This window comes from Panthera tigris, chromosome D4 (genome assembly GCF_018350195.1).
Source record: "Panthera tigris isolate Pti1 chromosome D4, P.tigris_Pti1_mat1.1, whole genome shotgun sequence".
In the NCBI taxonomy this organism is placed as follows: Eukaryota; Metazoa; Chordata; class Mammalia; order Carnivora; family Felidae; genus Panthera; species Panthera tigris.
Genome location: NC_056672.1, coordinates 60,296,402 through 60,311,043, shown reverse-complemented (window position 1 = coordinate 60,311,043; position 14,642 = coordinate 60,296,402). Strand labels below are relative to the sequence as shown.

Here is a 14,642-nt window from a genome sequence, read left to right as displayed (position 1 = left end):
TCCTTCATCCCCACCACCCACCCCCTGATGGACCCTTCTAGTCTGTCCACATATCCCCTGGTCCACAGTCTGCAAGGCCCGGCCTATAACCAAATGAGTGGCTAATGTTGTTTGCACGGTGGAGTTACCAAGGAAGCCAAGAGTTAACAATTGAGAGTGCTGCGTGCCTCTCATGGTCTCCATCAGCGGGGCCACGGGTGACTGGAAGAGCACGGGGGGCACCAGCCTTCCACCTGCAGACCCCAGAGGGGCCCTGGGTACAGGGTGGGGGGTGGGGGCAATACTCTGTGTTACCTGGGGATGCCAGAAGCAAGACTTCAGGTTCCGCTCAGGAACTAACCAGCCGGCAGGAATCATAAGGCCTGGGCACACCTCGGGCACAGCTCCCACACCAGAGGCAGTCTGTCCCCCATGCCCTCAGCCCACAGAAACTGAGGTGCTCAGGGGGGAGGAGCAGGACTCATGGAAGGCTTCCTGGAAGAGGTGGGTGTAGGTTTGGGCCGTGTTGGTTTAGTAGAGGGAGGGGAAAGCCACCTTCCAAGCAGAGGGACCATTGTGGGGAACCATGGCAGTAAGAAAACATAGGGAGTGTTAGGGGATCTAGCAAATAGCTCGGTTACTTTTATCATGAGGCAAACGACGACGTATCGAACACTTACTGTGAGTTAAGGCAAACGACGACGTATCGAACACTTACTGTGAATTAGGTTGCAAGCTAGAAACTGCCAGTATTCTCTTTAGTCCTCATGGCCACTTTGAGAGTTCCCATTTTACAGCTACAACAACCTGCTAACAAAGTGCAGGCTGGAGGGAAATACTATCTGCAAATGAGAACAATTTTACCTCCCTGGTAGGACTGGGTGAGGCTATCATCCCTAAACTACAATGTCAGAGACTATGAATTTTTTTTTGAATCTTTATGTCTCCAGCCTCCAGCCTGGAGCCTGACACATAATAGTACCCCCGCTCCGCCCCCCATCAATGTTTGTTGAATGAATGAATGAGTGATTAAGAGATTTAGCATAAGCATCCCACATACCCAGAGGTCCAAGGCCACCTTGATCATGGGTAAGGACAGAACCTTATCTTCCACCACCCACACTGAAGCTTTTGAGGGATTCTTAATCATGAAATAACCTGGGGCTGGCATGCGCTCCGGAAATGTGGGCTCAGTGACCAGTATGAGCTCTGCCCTGTCTGAATCCAGAAGTAGGGGAGCCAAGTTCAGGCCACTTGGTCGCTGCCCAGCACATAGCTCTGAGTGTTCACTTCACTTACTGCAGCGAGTCAAGCCCAGCTCATGTTTTGCCATGAGCCTTAAATCCAAGAACATGAGAAGCACCGGTGATCCCCCAAGCGGTACCCCAGGGAGAGATTACGGTGATTATGGCTTTCTTGGGAAGCCGAGTGTTACTTTGGTGCTAAGGGACAGTACAGTAGGGTGTGTGAACCAGAGGGGCGGGCTGTGTGGCTGGGGCGCAGTGGGGTGCCAGCCACACCACTTCCCGGCTCCTGGTGATCTGTTCCAATCAGTCTGCATATTTCATGAGCTGCCTCCCCACGCCAGATAAATAAATCAGGACCTCCTCCTCCGAGCGGCAGGAGCTGATTGGGGCTGAGGACTTCAAAAGGCCAGAGCAGGGATACCGGAGCTCCCAGCAGAGTCTGCTAATGTGACATTTAGGAGCTGTGACCCAGGCAAGCGACAGCCACCTGCACAGTGTGACAGCCCCCAAATGGCAGGGAGACCATTGTGGGGAGAAGGGAGTGACTTTTACAGGCCTGTTTTCCACCCCACAGTCAAAGGCACACAAGCGAAGGGTGGCCTATGGGATTCCCTGTTCTGCTTCCCGAATGTTTATAAGGGACCAGTAGCACATCTGCATCTCTTCCACAAAATTCACTCAGAGCCAGAGCCCCAGCCAGCCGGCAGTTCCTGCGGTTACATGTTCGGAATTCCTGTACCCGCGCCACCTTATGGCATTCTTATGCCCAGCATCTGCAGCTCAGGGGACCCGCTTGCCCTACGGTGGGCATGTGGGCACAGCTCTCCGCAGTTATTACACTCAGGAGGCCCACGTGGCCTGTGGCAGCTTGGCACAGAACTGTCACTGCTCAGGGATCCCGTCAAGGCAGCCCCATGAGAACATAGGCGGTGGGAAACGTCCCGGGTTTGAGGCTGGGCTCTACTCTTAGAATGAGGGAGGGGCAGCAAAGCTACAACCTCCTGAGCCTCAGTTTCCTCATCTATTTGGTGGGACTGAAGCCACCAACTCCAGCCATGAGAACTGAACAAAAAAAGGCACCTAAAGTTCCTGGCACAGATCCAGGCACGTTGTCAGGGCTCGGTGACTCTTCCGTGGCCACCCTGCCCTGCCCACTCCCCAACCCTGTCAAAGCCAGTTCTGCCCTGGGGGCTTCACTCTACTTCCACACTCCTTGCCTTTGGCCCTTCTTCCCCTGAACCTGCTTCATCTCCGGTCACCAGCACCCCACACACCAAATCTACTGACCCCCTGCCCTAGTTCTGGTCTCTCAGTGACATGTGACATTGTCCCTTTCGTTGGCTCCCGGGATGCCCACTCTCTCCGCCATCCTGCTCCCAGCATCCTGGCCAGTAGTTCCCAGTTCCTTGCAGCATCCTTGCTCTACCAAGCCCCTAGGAGGTTGGCGCTCCCCAGGATTCTGCCCTTGGTCCTCTCCTCCCCTTGGCACTATCCCTAGGGATCTCCTACCTGCCCCCATGCTCCAGCTCCCAGCCTACATGCTGATGGCCCTGACTCGCTCCCTAGCCCAGAACTCTCCCCTGTCTCCAGACCCAAGGACATCGCCACTCTCATGATCCATAAGCACGTCAGGCTTAGCGTCCCCAAACCGGAATGTAGCAACTTCCCCGCTTCTCTGACCCTCTCCTGAGTTCCCCACTCAGGGAATGGTACCTGATCCCCCCAGGCACTTGCTTCACTCCCCTGTTCCCCATATCCCCCACACATTTGATCACACAGTTGTCCAGATTTTACTTGGAAAAAAGAAACCTCTGTCAAATCTGATACCCCCATTCTTCATTCTTCTTGCCACCGCCCTGGGCCAGTTTTCATCATCGCTATTCCTGGAGATGACCAAAACAATGACCTAAACCCACCAACAGAATAGTATCAAGGATGAAGGTAAATTCAAATGAATCACTTGGGTCTGAAAATACACCTGAACAAGTATATATGAAGGAGATTGTGCTCGATATGACCCAGCAGAGCAATGTGGCCTCTGAAAGATACTAATTCCACCTGAGGATGCATTAATAAGAATATAATGTGCACAATAAAGGAGGGGACAGTCCCCTGTACTTGTGTTGACCAGATCATGCCTGAAGAAGTACATTGGTTGGTCCTTGAGTCTACACTCTATCAGACACAGTGACATTGTATGGTGTAGCCTAAGGAGGGATCTGGAGAGGGGAGAATTGGAAATGATATTCTGTAAGGTGAGGTTGGGGTCTGGCACCTGGGAGATGATCTGTCTTTGTCTCCAAGTCTATAGAGCTGTCCTGGAGCAAAAGGAGCAGAAGTGGTTTGTGTGGTCTTAGATGACAGAGCCAGATGCCAGAGGAAGGTTATAGAGAGACCCTTCAGCTCAATGACCAGGAAGGACTTGGTAACTAAGTCCAATTATGAGGGCAGTGAGCCCCCATCCATGAGACATACAGCAAAGGGCGGGTAACCAGTGGGTGAGATGGGGTAAGAGGGCTTCTGTTCCACCCCAGATCAGATTGGAGGTTTTGCGATTCTACCTGGAAGAGGCCCTGGGGAAAAGGAAAGCCTGTGACAATATAGCCAGGGCCCACAGGGGAGCAAGAACTGGGACAGGAGCAGACCATGGGACACCAGCCATGGGCACAGGGCTCAATCTAACCAACCACTGTCTCTTGCTCCCGCAGACAGCAGGGAGGTGAAGGTGGGAGAGTACAACGCTGTGGCCGACACACTGGAGATAATCAACGACACTATCAGGTTCCAAGGTAAGGCAGGTGGGCTTCTCATAGAAGGGGCCTGCTCAATTGCTCCCAGGCCCAGATATTGTCTGAGGGTTGGGGACAAGCTCGGAGTCCTTGGCTTCCAAGGGAAGAGGGAACCTCCTTTCCTCTTATCACACATGCTCGCTCACTTAGCATAGTGTCCCCATCACTCACATGGGAGCTGGATTTCCAGCTCCTGAGAGGGGTCACTGGAATTTGCATGGAGAGCTGGCTTTCACTGGGGTATCTACATTTAAACCAGTTCATGGCCAGGTGTAATTCTATTTAAATGTGGCCCAGCTAAATTTAGCTCTGTATCCTTCTTTGAGAAAGCATTTGGTTGGGTTAGTAATAAAGCCTGTCCACCTGCTGGTCTTCCTGGAAGACCATTCCCCCTTCTTCTGCTGGAGAACTCTTCCTCAGCTTCTAGAACGAGATCAAAGGACACCTCCTCTGTACAGCCTTCCCTGATTGCCCCCCACCCCCATTAGCTGAGCTAATGGGTCCCTTCTCTTGGCTTTCACAGTGTTTGTCTCTGCCTTTCCCATAGTCACTGTCTTTTGCATGGAAATTTCTAGGTTATTGGACCATGAGCTCCCTGAATGGATTCCACTTGACTTTTAACCCCTAATGCCAGGCAGGGTCTGACACATGTTGAAGATTCACATTTGATGAAAAAATAAATACATGATTGATCAAGTGAGTGGGTGACTGGGTGGGTGAATAAATGAATGAACAGGTGAGCATATGAGTGAATAAAGTAGTGGGTGAGTGAGTGAATGGATAGATAAAAGGATGAGTGAGTGGATGGATGGATACATGGGTGGATGGGTGGACTGTGGATGGGCTTAATCATTCTTAATTCCCTCAAGTCCATTCTGTCCTCAACAGCCAAAGCACTCTTGCCATCAGCCACTATGCTGAAGATTCTCCACCTTTGCTCAGAGCCCTGCATGGTCCCTACTGCTCAGCAAGGGACCTCACTCCATGGTGTCACCTCAAAGCCCCCCTGCAGAGATCCCTTCCCACTTCTCCTCTTCTTTCAGATCTCCCCAGCCAAACTGCTTACAGCTCCTCGAATATGCCAAGATACCACCATGCCTTTGCCCCTGCTGAGCCCTCTGCCCAGAATGCCTTTTCCTAATTGTCTTCCTTGTGGGCAGCCAGCTGTTCATCTTCTGAGGATCAGCTCCCCCTTCTGTAGCCTTTCCAGACTCCATCAGGGAGAACTACACTCTTTACACTTTCATGCTCAGGCTTCTCCGTGTCTGATGTTATCAACTACCTGGACCCTGTCTTTAGAAGCAGTTTTTCATCATGGTTAGAGCACAGGACTCAGGCAGATCTGGGTTCAAATCCTGCTGGTTTTGCCACTTAGTAGCTATAAAAATCACTTAACATCTAGAAAACTGTTGCCTCTGTGTAAAATGGGAATAATCTTCTCTACCTGTGAGGCTGTTGGGTGGATCAAATGAGAAAATCTCTGTAAAGTGCTTAGCCCATGGTAAGCATTCAGTAAATACGATTGCTTATTATTGCCTTTTTCTTGTCACATGGCTAGTATAGAAGTTTCTTGAGGACAGGGACTGTTTCTTGGTTATCTCTAAATCCCTGGCACCCAGCACAGGGCCTGACAGGTAGAAAGTGATTATTCATGATGATTGATCATGATTAATGATGGTGAATGAAGGTATAATGGGGGATGAAGGAATAGTAAAGACTAGATGAATAATGAGTGAATGGATTGGGTGAAGAGCAAGAAAGAAAACTCAAGGCTGCTGCTAGTTACCATGTGGCTTCCATAATGTCTTAGTTATGGTGCATAGTTATGCATAGTTATGTGGAGGTGCCGTTTTGGGTGAAAGGAAAGTGGAGTACAGGGGAGGAGAATTGACATTGTTTCTACGTGAGCAATTGGTGGTCATAATCATCATATAACCGCTGCTCCAAACCTCAGCCCCTTTCTCAGGGACCAGAGAGGGATTTGTGCCCAGCCAAGAGCCCATGGGCACCCCCAAGATGGCGCTTGTGTTTGGGAACCAGGAGACACCCGAGCCAGCCTGATGCAGCCAGAGGTTCACTTGGGAGCAAGGGGAGGAAAATGGAGAACGGGGGAAGACGCTTTCAGATGTAGAGCTTTGACTTCGGGAAGCAAGAAATGGTGTTGCTTTATCCACCTTGCGTCTGCTCTTGCCCTGACTTTCAGGCCTTGAAAATGTTACTTTACGTGGAATTGCTTTAAAGCTTTATGTGAACCATGCCAGCAGGTTCCTAGCTGTTTTCGAACCTGGCAACTTCCCTAGACTGCTTAGATGGTTCAAATTCTTTTTATCCACTGAATGTTTCCAAACACTTTTGAACTTGCTAGCGGAGTTTTTTAAACACAGATGTTTGGGGGGGGCGGGAATCTCAAACCCTTCTGCCACACCTGCCCACATCCTCTGCTTATCTCCTGGGAGCGGGGGTATAACCAAGGCAGGCGCCCATGGCACAGCCATGGTGGGGTCATCATGATCTCTGATGGGTCTCCCTGGGCTCCCCAGTTTCCCCACTGGAGAGAAAAGGCCCAGCATTTCACAATTCCATAGCAGCAACCCAGCTTGAAATAGCAGCTGAGAAAAAAGGGATTTGTAAGAAGTGGGGCAGAGTGAGGAGGATCCCTGCACCCCTCCTCCCATGCCAGCCTGCCTCTGGACAATTTTGCCAGTGACCACAAAGATGAGTTTTCTCTGAGGCCCTCAGGGCTCCCATAGTTTCCTGGTGCCCTCAGAGAATGAGCAGAGATGGCTCTGCAGTGACACAGAGGAATGGAATCCCACAGTTTGGGCCCAGTCCTGGTGCGGCAGGGATGGGGAGGCATGCCAGTAGCTTCTGCCTCCCACAGTTAGTGAGTCTTATGAAAAGGGAAAACCAGAAAGAGCTTTTATAACCTAATGACCTTGAGGCAGGAAACCTGCGGCCAGACACATAGCTGTCTCCATGGAACTGATAGGCAAGGTGTCTGCCCTGTTGAAGGTGGTCATTATCATGTGTCAGAGCAGAGTCTGTGAGACCCCAAGCCAGATTCGTCACCCCCAGTGGCACCCGGTGGTACCCACTCACAGCATCTGGCCCCGTGCCTTCCGGGCCACCGTTACCTGTGGGGACAAATGAGGGTGGTTTTTCAACAGGGTAATTAGACCAAATCAAATTCTAGTCTTTTAATGGCTATTAAATGCATCACAAATTCCTTATGGATTCTATTTAGAGAAAGAAATAAGTCCTAGTGAAGGCTCCCTGCCGAGTAGACTGGCCAAGCGCTGGAGCCCTGCCCCCAGTAGACGTGTCCTGCACAGAGGTTGTGCGCAGGTGCCAGATGGCAAGAGCGTGCGGGCAGAGAGGTTCTCAAGGACTGACCGGTCGTACACTGGGCTCAGCTGATATCTGTTCGTGGCCTTCTAGGATCCGAACCACCAAAAGACAAGACCATCATCCTGGAGCAGCTCCGAAAGATCTCCCTACCTCTCTACAGCATCCTCTCTGCCCTCACCATCCTGGGGATGATCATGGCCAGCGCTTTTCTCTTCTTCAACATCAAGAACCGGAATCAGAAGTAAGCCGCTCACACCCTTCTCTTGGATGATGCTTTCTGGATTGACAAACCTCATGGATAACATGTAGGGGCATCCTGTGACAGATTCACCAGGGGCACAGAAGAAGTTTCCGGGCAGTTTTCTAAAGTGGTCATTCAGTCACCGGGATGTGATTAGATGTTCCATGTGCATGGGCATGTATGTGTGCACGAGCGCGTGCACATGCATATACACAGAGTCAGGGCTGCTGGTTGCACAGGAAGGCTGGGGTAAATAAAATCAAAGGCTGGCTATGCTCCTGTCCAGAAGGAAAACCACAGAAGAGGGAATCCCCCGAAGTCTTTGCTCCACCCCCTCGCGTCTTGGGGAAGCATTGCCCGAGGGAATCACTGAGTTCAGTAAGGGACACCACCCGTTAGTACAGCACTTTACAGTCTGAGAAGCTCCTCCCTCCCATCATCCTCACCTGAGCCTGAGATAACTCCCCAGATTACAGGTGAGAGGACAGAAGCCCAGTGACAGAGGGAGGGTTGTTGTCTGAGGCCACATTGCTGTGTGTGGCAGAACCTGTCCCCTGGGTTTCTGGCTTTGATTTCTTTTACTTTTTTTTTAATTTTTTTTTCAATGTTTATTCATTTTGGGAGACAGAGACAGATCATGAGCAGGGGCAGGGCAGAGAGAGAGGAAGACAGAATCTGAAGCAGACTTCAGGCTCTGAGCTGTCAGCACAGAGCCCACCACGGGGCTCAGACCCACAGGATCATGACCTGAGCCAAAGTCAGATGCTTAACCGACTGAGCCCCCCAGGCGCCCCTTTGATTTCTTTTCCACCACGCGTGCTCTTCACTTTCTGAAGGAGAGCAGCTCACTGTCTGAGTTATTCTGGTCAGTCGTGGGTAGAACAGGCCAGCACCCAAGTGGTTTACCAAGCACAGCCAGCTTCTGTGGTTTCCATAGCAAATCCCTGTACCCAGCTCTCCGTGTTGTTGGGAAGTCACTGGGCGGGGGCTCAGAGCAGGGATCCCCCGGGGCACAGCTTCAATGCCCTGGAGCCCAGAAGCCACACTGTGTGACGTTCTGGGCTGCCAGGAACAAGCCTGATTCTGCAGAGAACAGGGGGTTTTGTTTTTTGTTTTGTTTTGTTTTTTCCCTCCTTGCTTGCAAAGGAGGAGCTTGAAAGCTCTAGATTTTGTTGTTTTGGGGTTCGATTGGGTCAAATCTATTTCCTAAAGAACAAAAAGATTTTTACCCACCCGTTGTTTTATTTTCTATATCACCAATAACCCATATACCACCACAAAAAATTGAAGAAAGTTCCGCCTAACTGATGACCATACGAATTAGCATTTGGCACAAGGCCTGGGCACATAATCAGGTTTCAGTTAATATTAGTTAATATTAATTAGTTAATATTAGATTCCCTTTCTACAAGTTTCCAAAATACCCATCTTAACAGCAAGCTGCCCCTATCATAAGACTAAACTCCTTTAATTCTTTACCAATTCTTTTGGCCTCCTGTGGAAAATTACTATTACTCTTTCCAGGAGGCTGGCGTCTATGTGAATTTTTTGACTGGCTTTGCAGATTAAAAAATCTGAAAGAGATAAAAATAAATGTCACAGTAGTTCCAAGCTCCCCTCACTTTTATCTTCCTAAATGCTGCCTATTTGCTAAGGTCCTTTTCCTCCAGGGAACCTGCCCAACTCCTGGCCTCTCCCTTCCCCCACTTCCTGTGGTACTAAGGAGGAAGGGGTCTTAGCAGTTTGTGGTTTGCAAAAGGACCTCCAGGAATCCAGTCTCGTGTCAGCTTCACACATACATGCCTTGGGCAGTGAGATCTGTTGTCTCGTCTTACCCATGAGGTGACTCCGCAGGCCGAGTGTAGGGTGGCCCCACCCAGTGATCCCAGCTCAGAAGTCGTGTGTGATCCATAATTCACACCAGGCTTTTTATCTCTCTCCCACTTTGACACACATTTTTAAAATGTGAAAGCATTAACAGAATGGCAGAGTACAAAAGAAACTGTTGAGGGAACTGACTATGATTCCAATCTGCAAAAGAGTGCCTGGACCATGGGGGCACCTGAAAACCCAGGACATACTGAGTGGATTGTGCAGGGTTAGCCAGGCACTACTCAGGGTGGATTCCAGCCAACTGATGGTCTAACCCGGGCCTGGCTTGCTGGACAGCTGGGAGCCAAAGCAGGATTCCTGAAAGAGGTGAGAGACAAGCATGTAGAGTTTGGGAATATAAAGAATGCCCCCAACCGCAGCCTGGTGAAGATAGGGGTGGGGGTGGGAATGGGGATGCCACTGTCCATTAAAAAAAATTTTTTTTAATGTTTATTGATTTTTGAGAGAGAGAGAGATTGACAGAGTGTGCGCAGGGGAGTGGCAGAGAGAGAAGGAGACACAGAATCTGAAGCAGGCAGACTCCAGGCTCTGAGCTGTCAGCACAGAGCCCGACACATGGGTTGAACTCACGAACCGGGAGATCATGACCTGAGCCGAAGTTGGATGCTCAACCGACTGAGCCACCCAGGAGCCCCATGCACTGTCCATTTTTATCACCTGATGACTAGAGGAGGTGTTCCCATCCATGTGTGTGACCCTCTTTGTGCACAAGACTGTGCGAGCTCCAGGCAGCCAAAGTGAATACTCGTATACCACCTGGTGACCACACTTCCTGAGCAGCCCCGAACACTCACCTGTAGACCTCCCAGGCCTGGCCCCCTCCACAAGGGGGAGGGGAGTGTGGCCTTCTCGCCCTCATCTCCCTCCTCCCTTAAGGCTGCTGAACTAGAATGTAGAATTCTCTAGATGCACCCTATCTTCCTAGCCCCAGCCTAAAAAAAAACCTACAAGCTGACCCTAGAGAAGTGATAGGTGAACTTGACCGAGGAAAACTCCATGACTAGAATCGGATAGCTTCCGGGGTCCTTTAGTGAGGGCAAAGTGGCCCTTAGTAGCTGGCACAGGCTTGGGGGGCGGGGGGCGTGGAGGAAGCCTGGGCTTACGTTTCTCTGTCCTTTAGCCTTGGCAGCAATATACACGTAGTAGGCATCCAGGAAGTGTTTGCTGGAGGAATAACCACATTAACAGTTCTGTTAACTGTATTGTCTCTCTTGGCAGGCTGATAAAGATGTCGAGTCCATATATGAACAACCTCATTATCCTCGGAGGGATGCTCTCCTATGCATCGATATTTCTCTTTGGCCTTGATGGATCCTTTGTGTCTGAAAAGACCTTCGAAACACTTTGCACTGTAAGTCATTCTGCGTGTTCCGATGGTACAGGATATAAGGTTTTCTTGGTTTTCCATCCTCAAAAAACACAGATCCAAACCCAGAAATGAATGGAAATACGTGAACAGGCAAAAGACAACTCATTCAGCCATTTCTGTAGTTCAACAGGGCAGTATGTCGTTGCTTTCAGACTGGAAGGGACATCAGTATTGCCTGCAACATTAAGATCATGGACTTAACAGGCCACTGCTAGAAAACAGCCCTCGAGGAATGGCTGGGTAGCCTGTAAAAGGGAGGGAGGAAAACTACCAACCAGAAAAGGATCGATACCTGGGGTCAGGGTTAGAGCCACTTATGAAGGAACAGATCTGCTCATCTATCTCAACCATTACAGATATGAAGAGATGTCTGTATGTCTGTCTATGTGCATGACTTTGAGTCATATAGAAAAAGAGCCATTATTTTCTTGTTTTAATTTTTTAAAAATGTTTTATTTATTTTTGAGAGAGAGACAGAGTACAAGTTGGGGAGGGGCAGGGAGAGGGGGAGACAGAACCTGAAGCAGGCTCCAGGCTCTGAGCTGTCTGCACAGAGTCAGACGCGGGGCTCGAACTTGTGAACCGCAAGATCATGGCCTGAGCCGAAGTCGGATGCTTAACCGACCAAGCCACGCATGTGCCCCAGAGCCATTATTCTCTATTTAAGCAGTGTTTCTCAATCCCTTTTTCCCCTTATTGCTCCCCTATGAGGCCTTTTTAAACTTTTTTTCTAATTATCTCCTCATGAAAATTTAATACCAAAGATATACTGTATGTTTGTTTATGTACTGTATGTATATCTATAGTTCATGCATGAAAGAGTAGTATTTTCACATTTAAGAACCCATGGTTGCCCCTTGGGAACTATATCACCCTCACTGAGAATGCATATACTTAAGGAAGCCCAAGACAGGGTAATTTATTTAGTCAATTTTAGAAATCTTATTTTGAAAATTAATTACCATGTTTTAAATATTCACTGCCTCTTTGTTGTTGGTGGTCTTTTTTTTTTTTTTCTAAAAGAGTTTACCCGTTAGCAGCTAACAACTGTGTAGAAGTAACTCTCAGTTGAAAATGTCATTGGCTCATTTTGTAAAATGAGAATGAGCAGTTGGGATTTATTTCTGGACTTTGACTACTGTGATCTCTCGAAACTGGGTTAGCCATTTGGGTCTCTGTATTGTCCCAAATGCAATAATTCATCCAATTCCCAGCCTGGAGGACCAGAGCTAGAAGCGATGGCCAAACGATCAGTTGGCCAGATTAATCGAAAAGCAACTCTTCAGTTTTCTGTTAAGGTGTTAAGAGCAATGTAGGCCCTTTTTTGCACAGCAGTCTCTTTTGGATGGGACTTGTGGCTCTAAGGTCTCGGCATCGTCCACTCCTGCACAGTTCTGGATTGCAAACCGGCAGCAGGTGCGGGATCTCTTCCACATGCTGCAGGCCAGCACCCATACCCTGGACTGTCAAGACTGCATCCTGTGCAGAGAGAGCCCCTTCTTCCCAGAAAGACGCTCCTGACATCTTATACCCTCCCTGGTCAGGGGCCAAAGGCTGTTACTGCACAGGTGCTCTCTGGAATTTGACCTGAATCCTACAAACACCAGGTGACGCAAGCTTGGGAGCAAAAAAAAAAAAAGAAGAAAAAGGGACATCCCCCACACCGGGTTTTTTTTTCTTTTAATGAAGCCTGACATTCTGTTCTGGGAGTCGCGCTCATTTGTGTGAGGGGAAGGCTGTCCTGGGAAGCCTGGCGAGGCGGTATGAATAAATCATAAAGCGCTTTACAAATCAGCATTAGCTCCGAACACGAGGGCTCGGGAGATGTTAGGCCCCCATTCTCACCATCCCTGAGGATTCATTTATTTGCAGTCAGGGCTGTTTCAGAGGCTCTGCAGAGGGGAGCCCACATTCATGACTGTGGGGAAGAGGCATAGATTAACTACTCTGGACTGAATTGGGTCAGAACAAATGTGTACATGGGTTAGGACTGGGGTCATCTATTTAATAATTCCCAATATCACTCAGGAAGGGGAACTGAAAGCTTGAATTTAGAGCCTAAATACCAGTCCCCAGTGAGTGCAATTCGGGTTGTGCCCCACCTGCTATTCCAGAGGGGTTGTGGCTCTTTATTTCACTTGGTGCCTCGGATTCTGTTCTCTCTGGGCCTGACAGCCTGCCCACCGGTAAACCCACAGCGAGCAGGGAGGAGGTAGAATCAGGGCCGTCTGGTGCAGTGAGCACAGATCTTGAACAGCCCGGGTGTGAGTCCCACCGCCTACTCTTACTGGCCCCTGGCTGAGGCCAGTGACTTAGCCTCTCTGAGCCTCAGTTTCATCATCTGTAAAATGAGAGTAACAAATCCCCCTGCGGGATGGTAGTGTGGGCTAAATGCGATGGTTCCGGTGAGGCGCCTGGAACGAGGGGGACAGGAGGTAGGCAGCTTTCTCCCCGTCACCGTTACCATTTCCCGGTATCCTGCTCTGTGTTCTGCAGGATGTTTTTATAGGACAAGCGACAAGGTAGAACATGAAGCCGCTTCAGGTGGGGAGTAGTTGAAGTCACAGTTCGGTCAGTCCTGCTGCTGTATGAATGCCACCCTTTTTTCTTTCCGTTTTCAAGATGGAAACTGAACACAATGATAAACCATGAACACCACCTCAGGAAGAAACCTATGACAGTCATGAGATTCTGCCTCTCTGGGGGCTGTGCCTCTGCTCAGAAGGGCCATTATGGGAGGGAGGGAGGTGGCTACATGTGTGAGCATGTACTCCCTGCATGTGCGTGCGGACACACACACACACACACACAACTACTGCTAGGGAAACAGCTACACTTAGTTCCCATCCCCCGCTCCCTCTGACCCTTTCGGGAATCTTCCCAGCCTGGTTTCAGCAAGTCTTACAAACAGCTCCAGCTACACTGTGCAGTCTCCCTGGACACTGTGTGGGTAGTGGAATCACCATAGCAACGTGGCCCCTGTGGGCAGGGAGCTGCCTATGAGAACAGTGCTGGGCCTGGGCCAGAGCCCCGGTGCCAGGGGGGGTGGCAGGGCCGACTCCAAACTTAACTCGCTGACCTGGCTCAGGAATCCCAGCCCCTGGCAACCCAGAGAGGGAGCAAGGTGGGTGGGGAAGAGAAACGGCATTTTTCTTCCTTGTGGAATCCTAGGCAGAAACTCCACATGAGCGTGGAGGGGTGAGAAGGGGCTCTGCAGTGAGGATGAGGCCCAGGCGGGCTTAGATGCAACAAAGGTCTCAACAGTTTCTGGGGCTTTCAAGCATTGCCAGCAATGCCATGTTAGCCGCCCCCCCAGGCCTGAGCCCTCATGAAACTCAGCACTATCCTCTGTGATTCACCAGGCCCAGCTTGCGGCCACCTGCAGACATCCCTTCATATCCCCTCAATCTCCTGACGAGGTGAGGTTCATTGTCTCTGCCTAACCAGACAGAAAACTGAAAGTCTGCTGTACCTGGCTAGGTGGCAGGACTGAAGTTTGGAACTAGCTTTGTTGGACTACAGAGATGTCTGAGGCATTTTGTTCTTTTTAAGAAATATATATATATATTTTTTTAATATTTATATTTATTTATTTATAAAAAAATATATTTTAATTATATATTTATATATAAATTTATATATTTATTTAATATAAATATATATTTATTTATATACTTATATATTATATATATACATATATAAAAGAAAAAAATATATATCTTTTTAAGAAATATATATATATTTGTTGCTAGCTGGTTCATACCAGAGAAGCAGGT

General features: G+C 49.3%; 1 protein-coding gene across 1 annotated transcript in view; it reads left to right on the top strand.

Moving 5' to 3' along the window:
• The window catches only part of GABBR2 (gamma-aminobutyric acid type B receptor subunit 2), a 236,672-nt gene that overhangs the window by 149,485 nt on the left and 72,545 nt on the right, over positions 1–14,642 (top strand). The window contains exons 9-11 of the mRNA XM_042963492.1: positions 3,935–4,015; positions 7,454–7,604; positions 10,716–10,848. Of these exons, the coding sequence (XP_042819426.1) occupies positions 3,935–4,015; positions 7,454–7,604; positions 10,716–10,848 (365 nt within the window). The remainder of the gene's footprint in view (positions 1–3,934; positions 4,016–7,453; positions 7,605–10,715; positions 10,849–14,642) is intronic.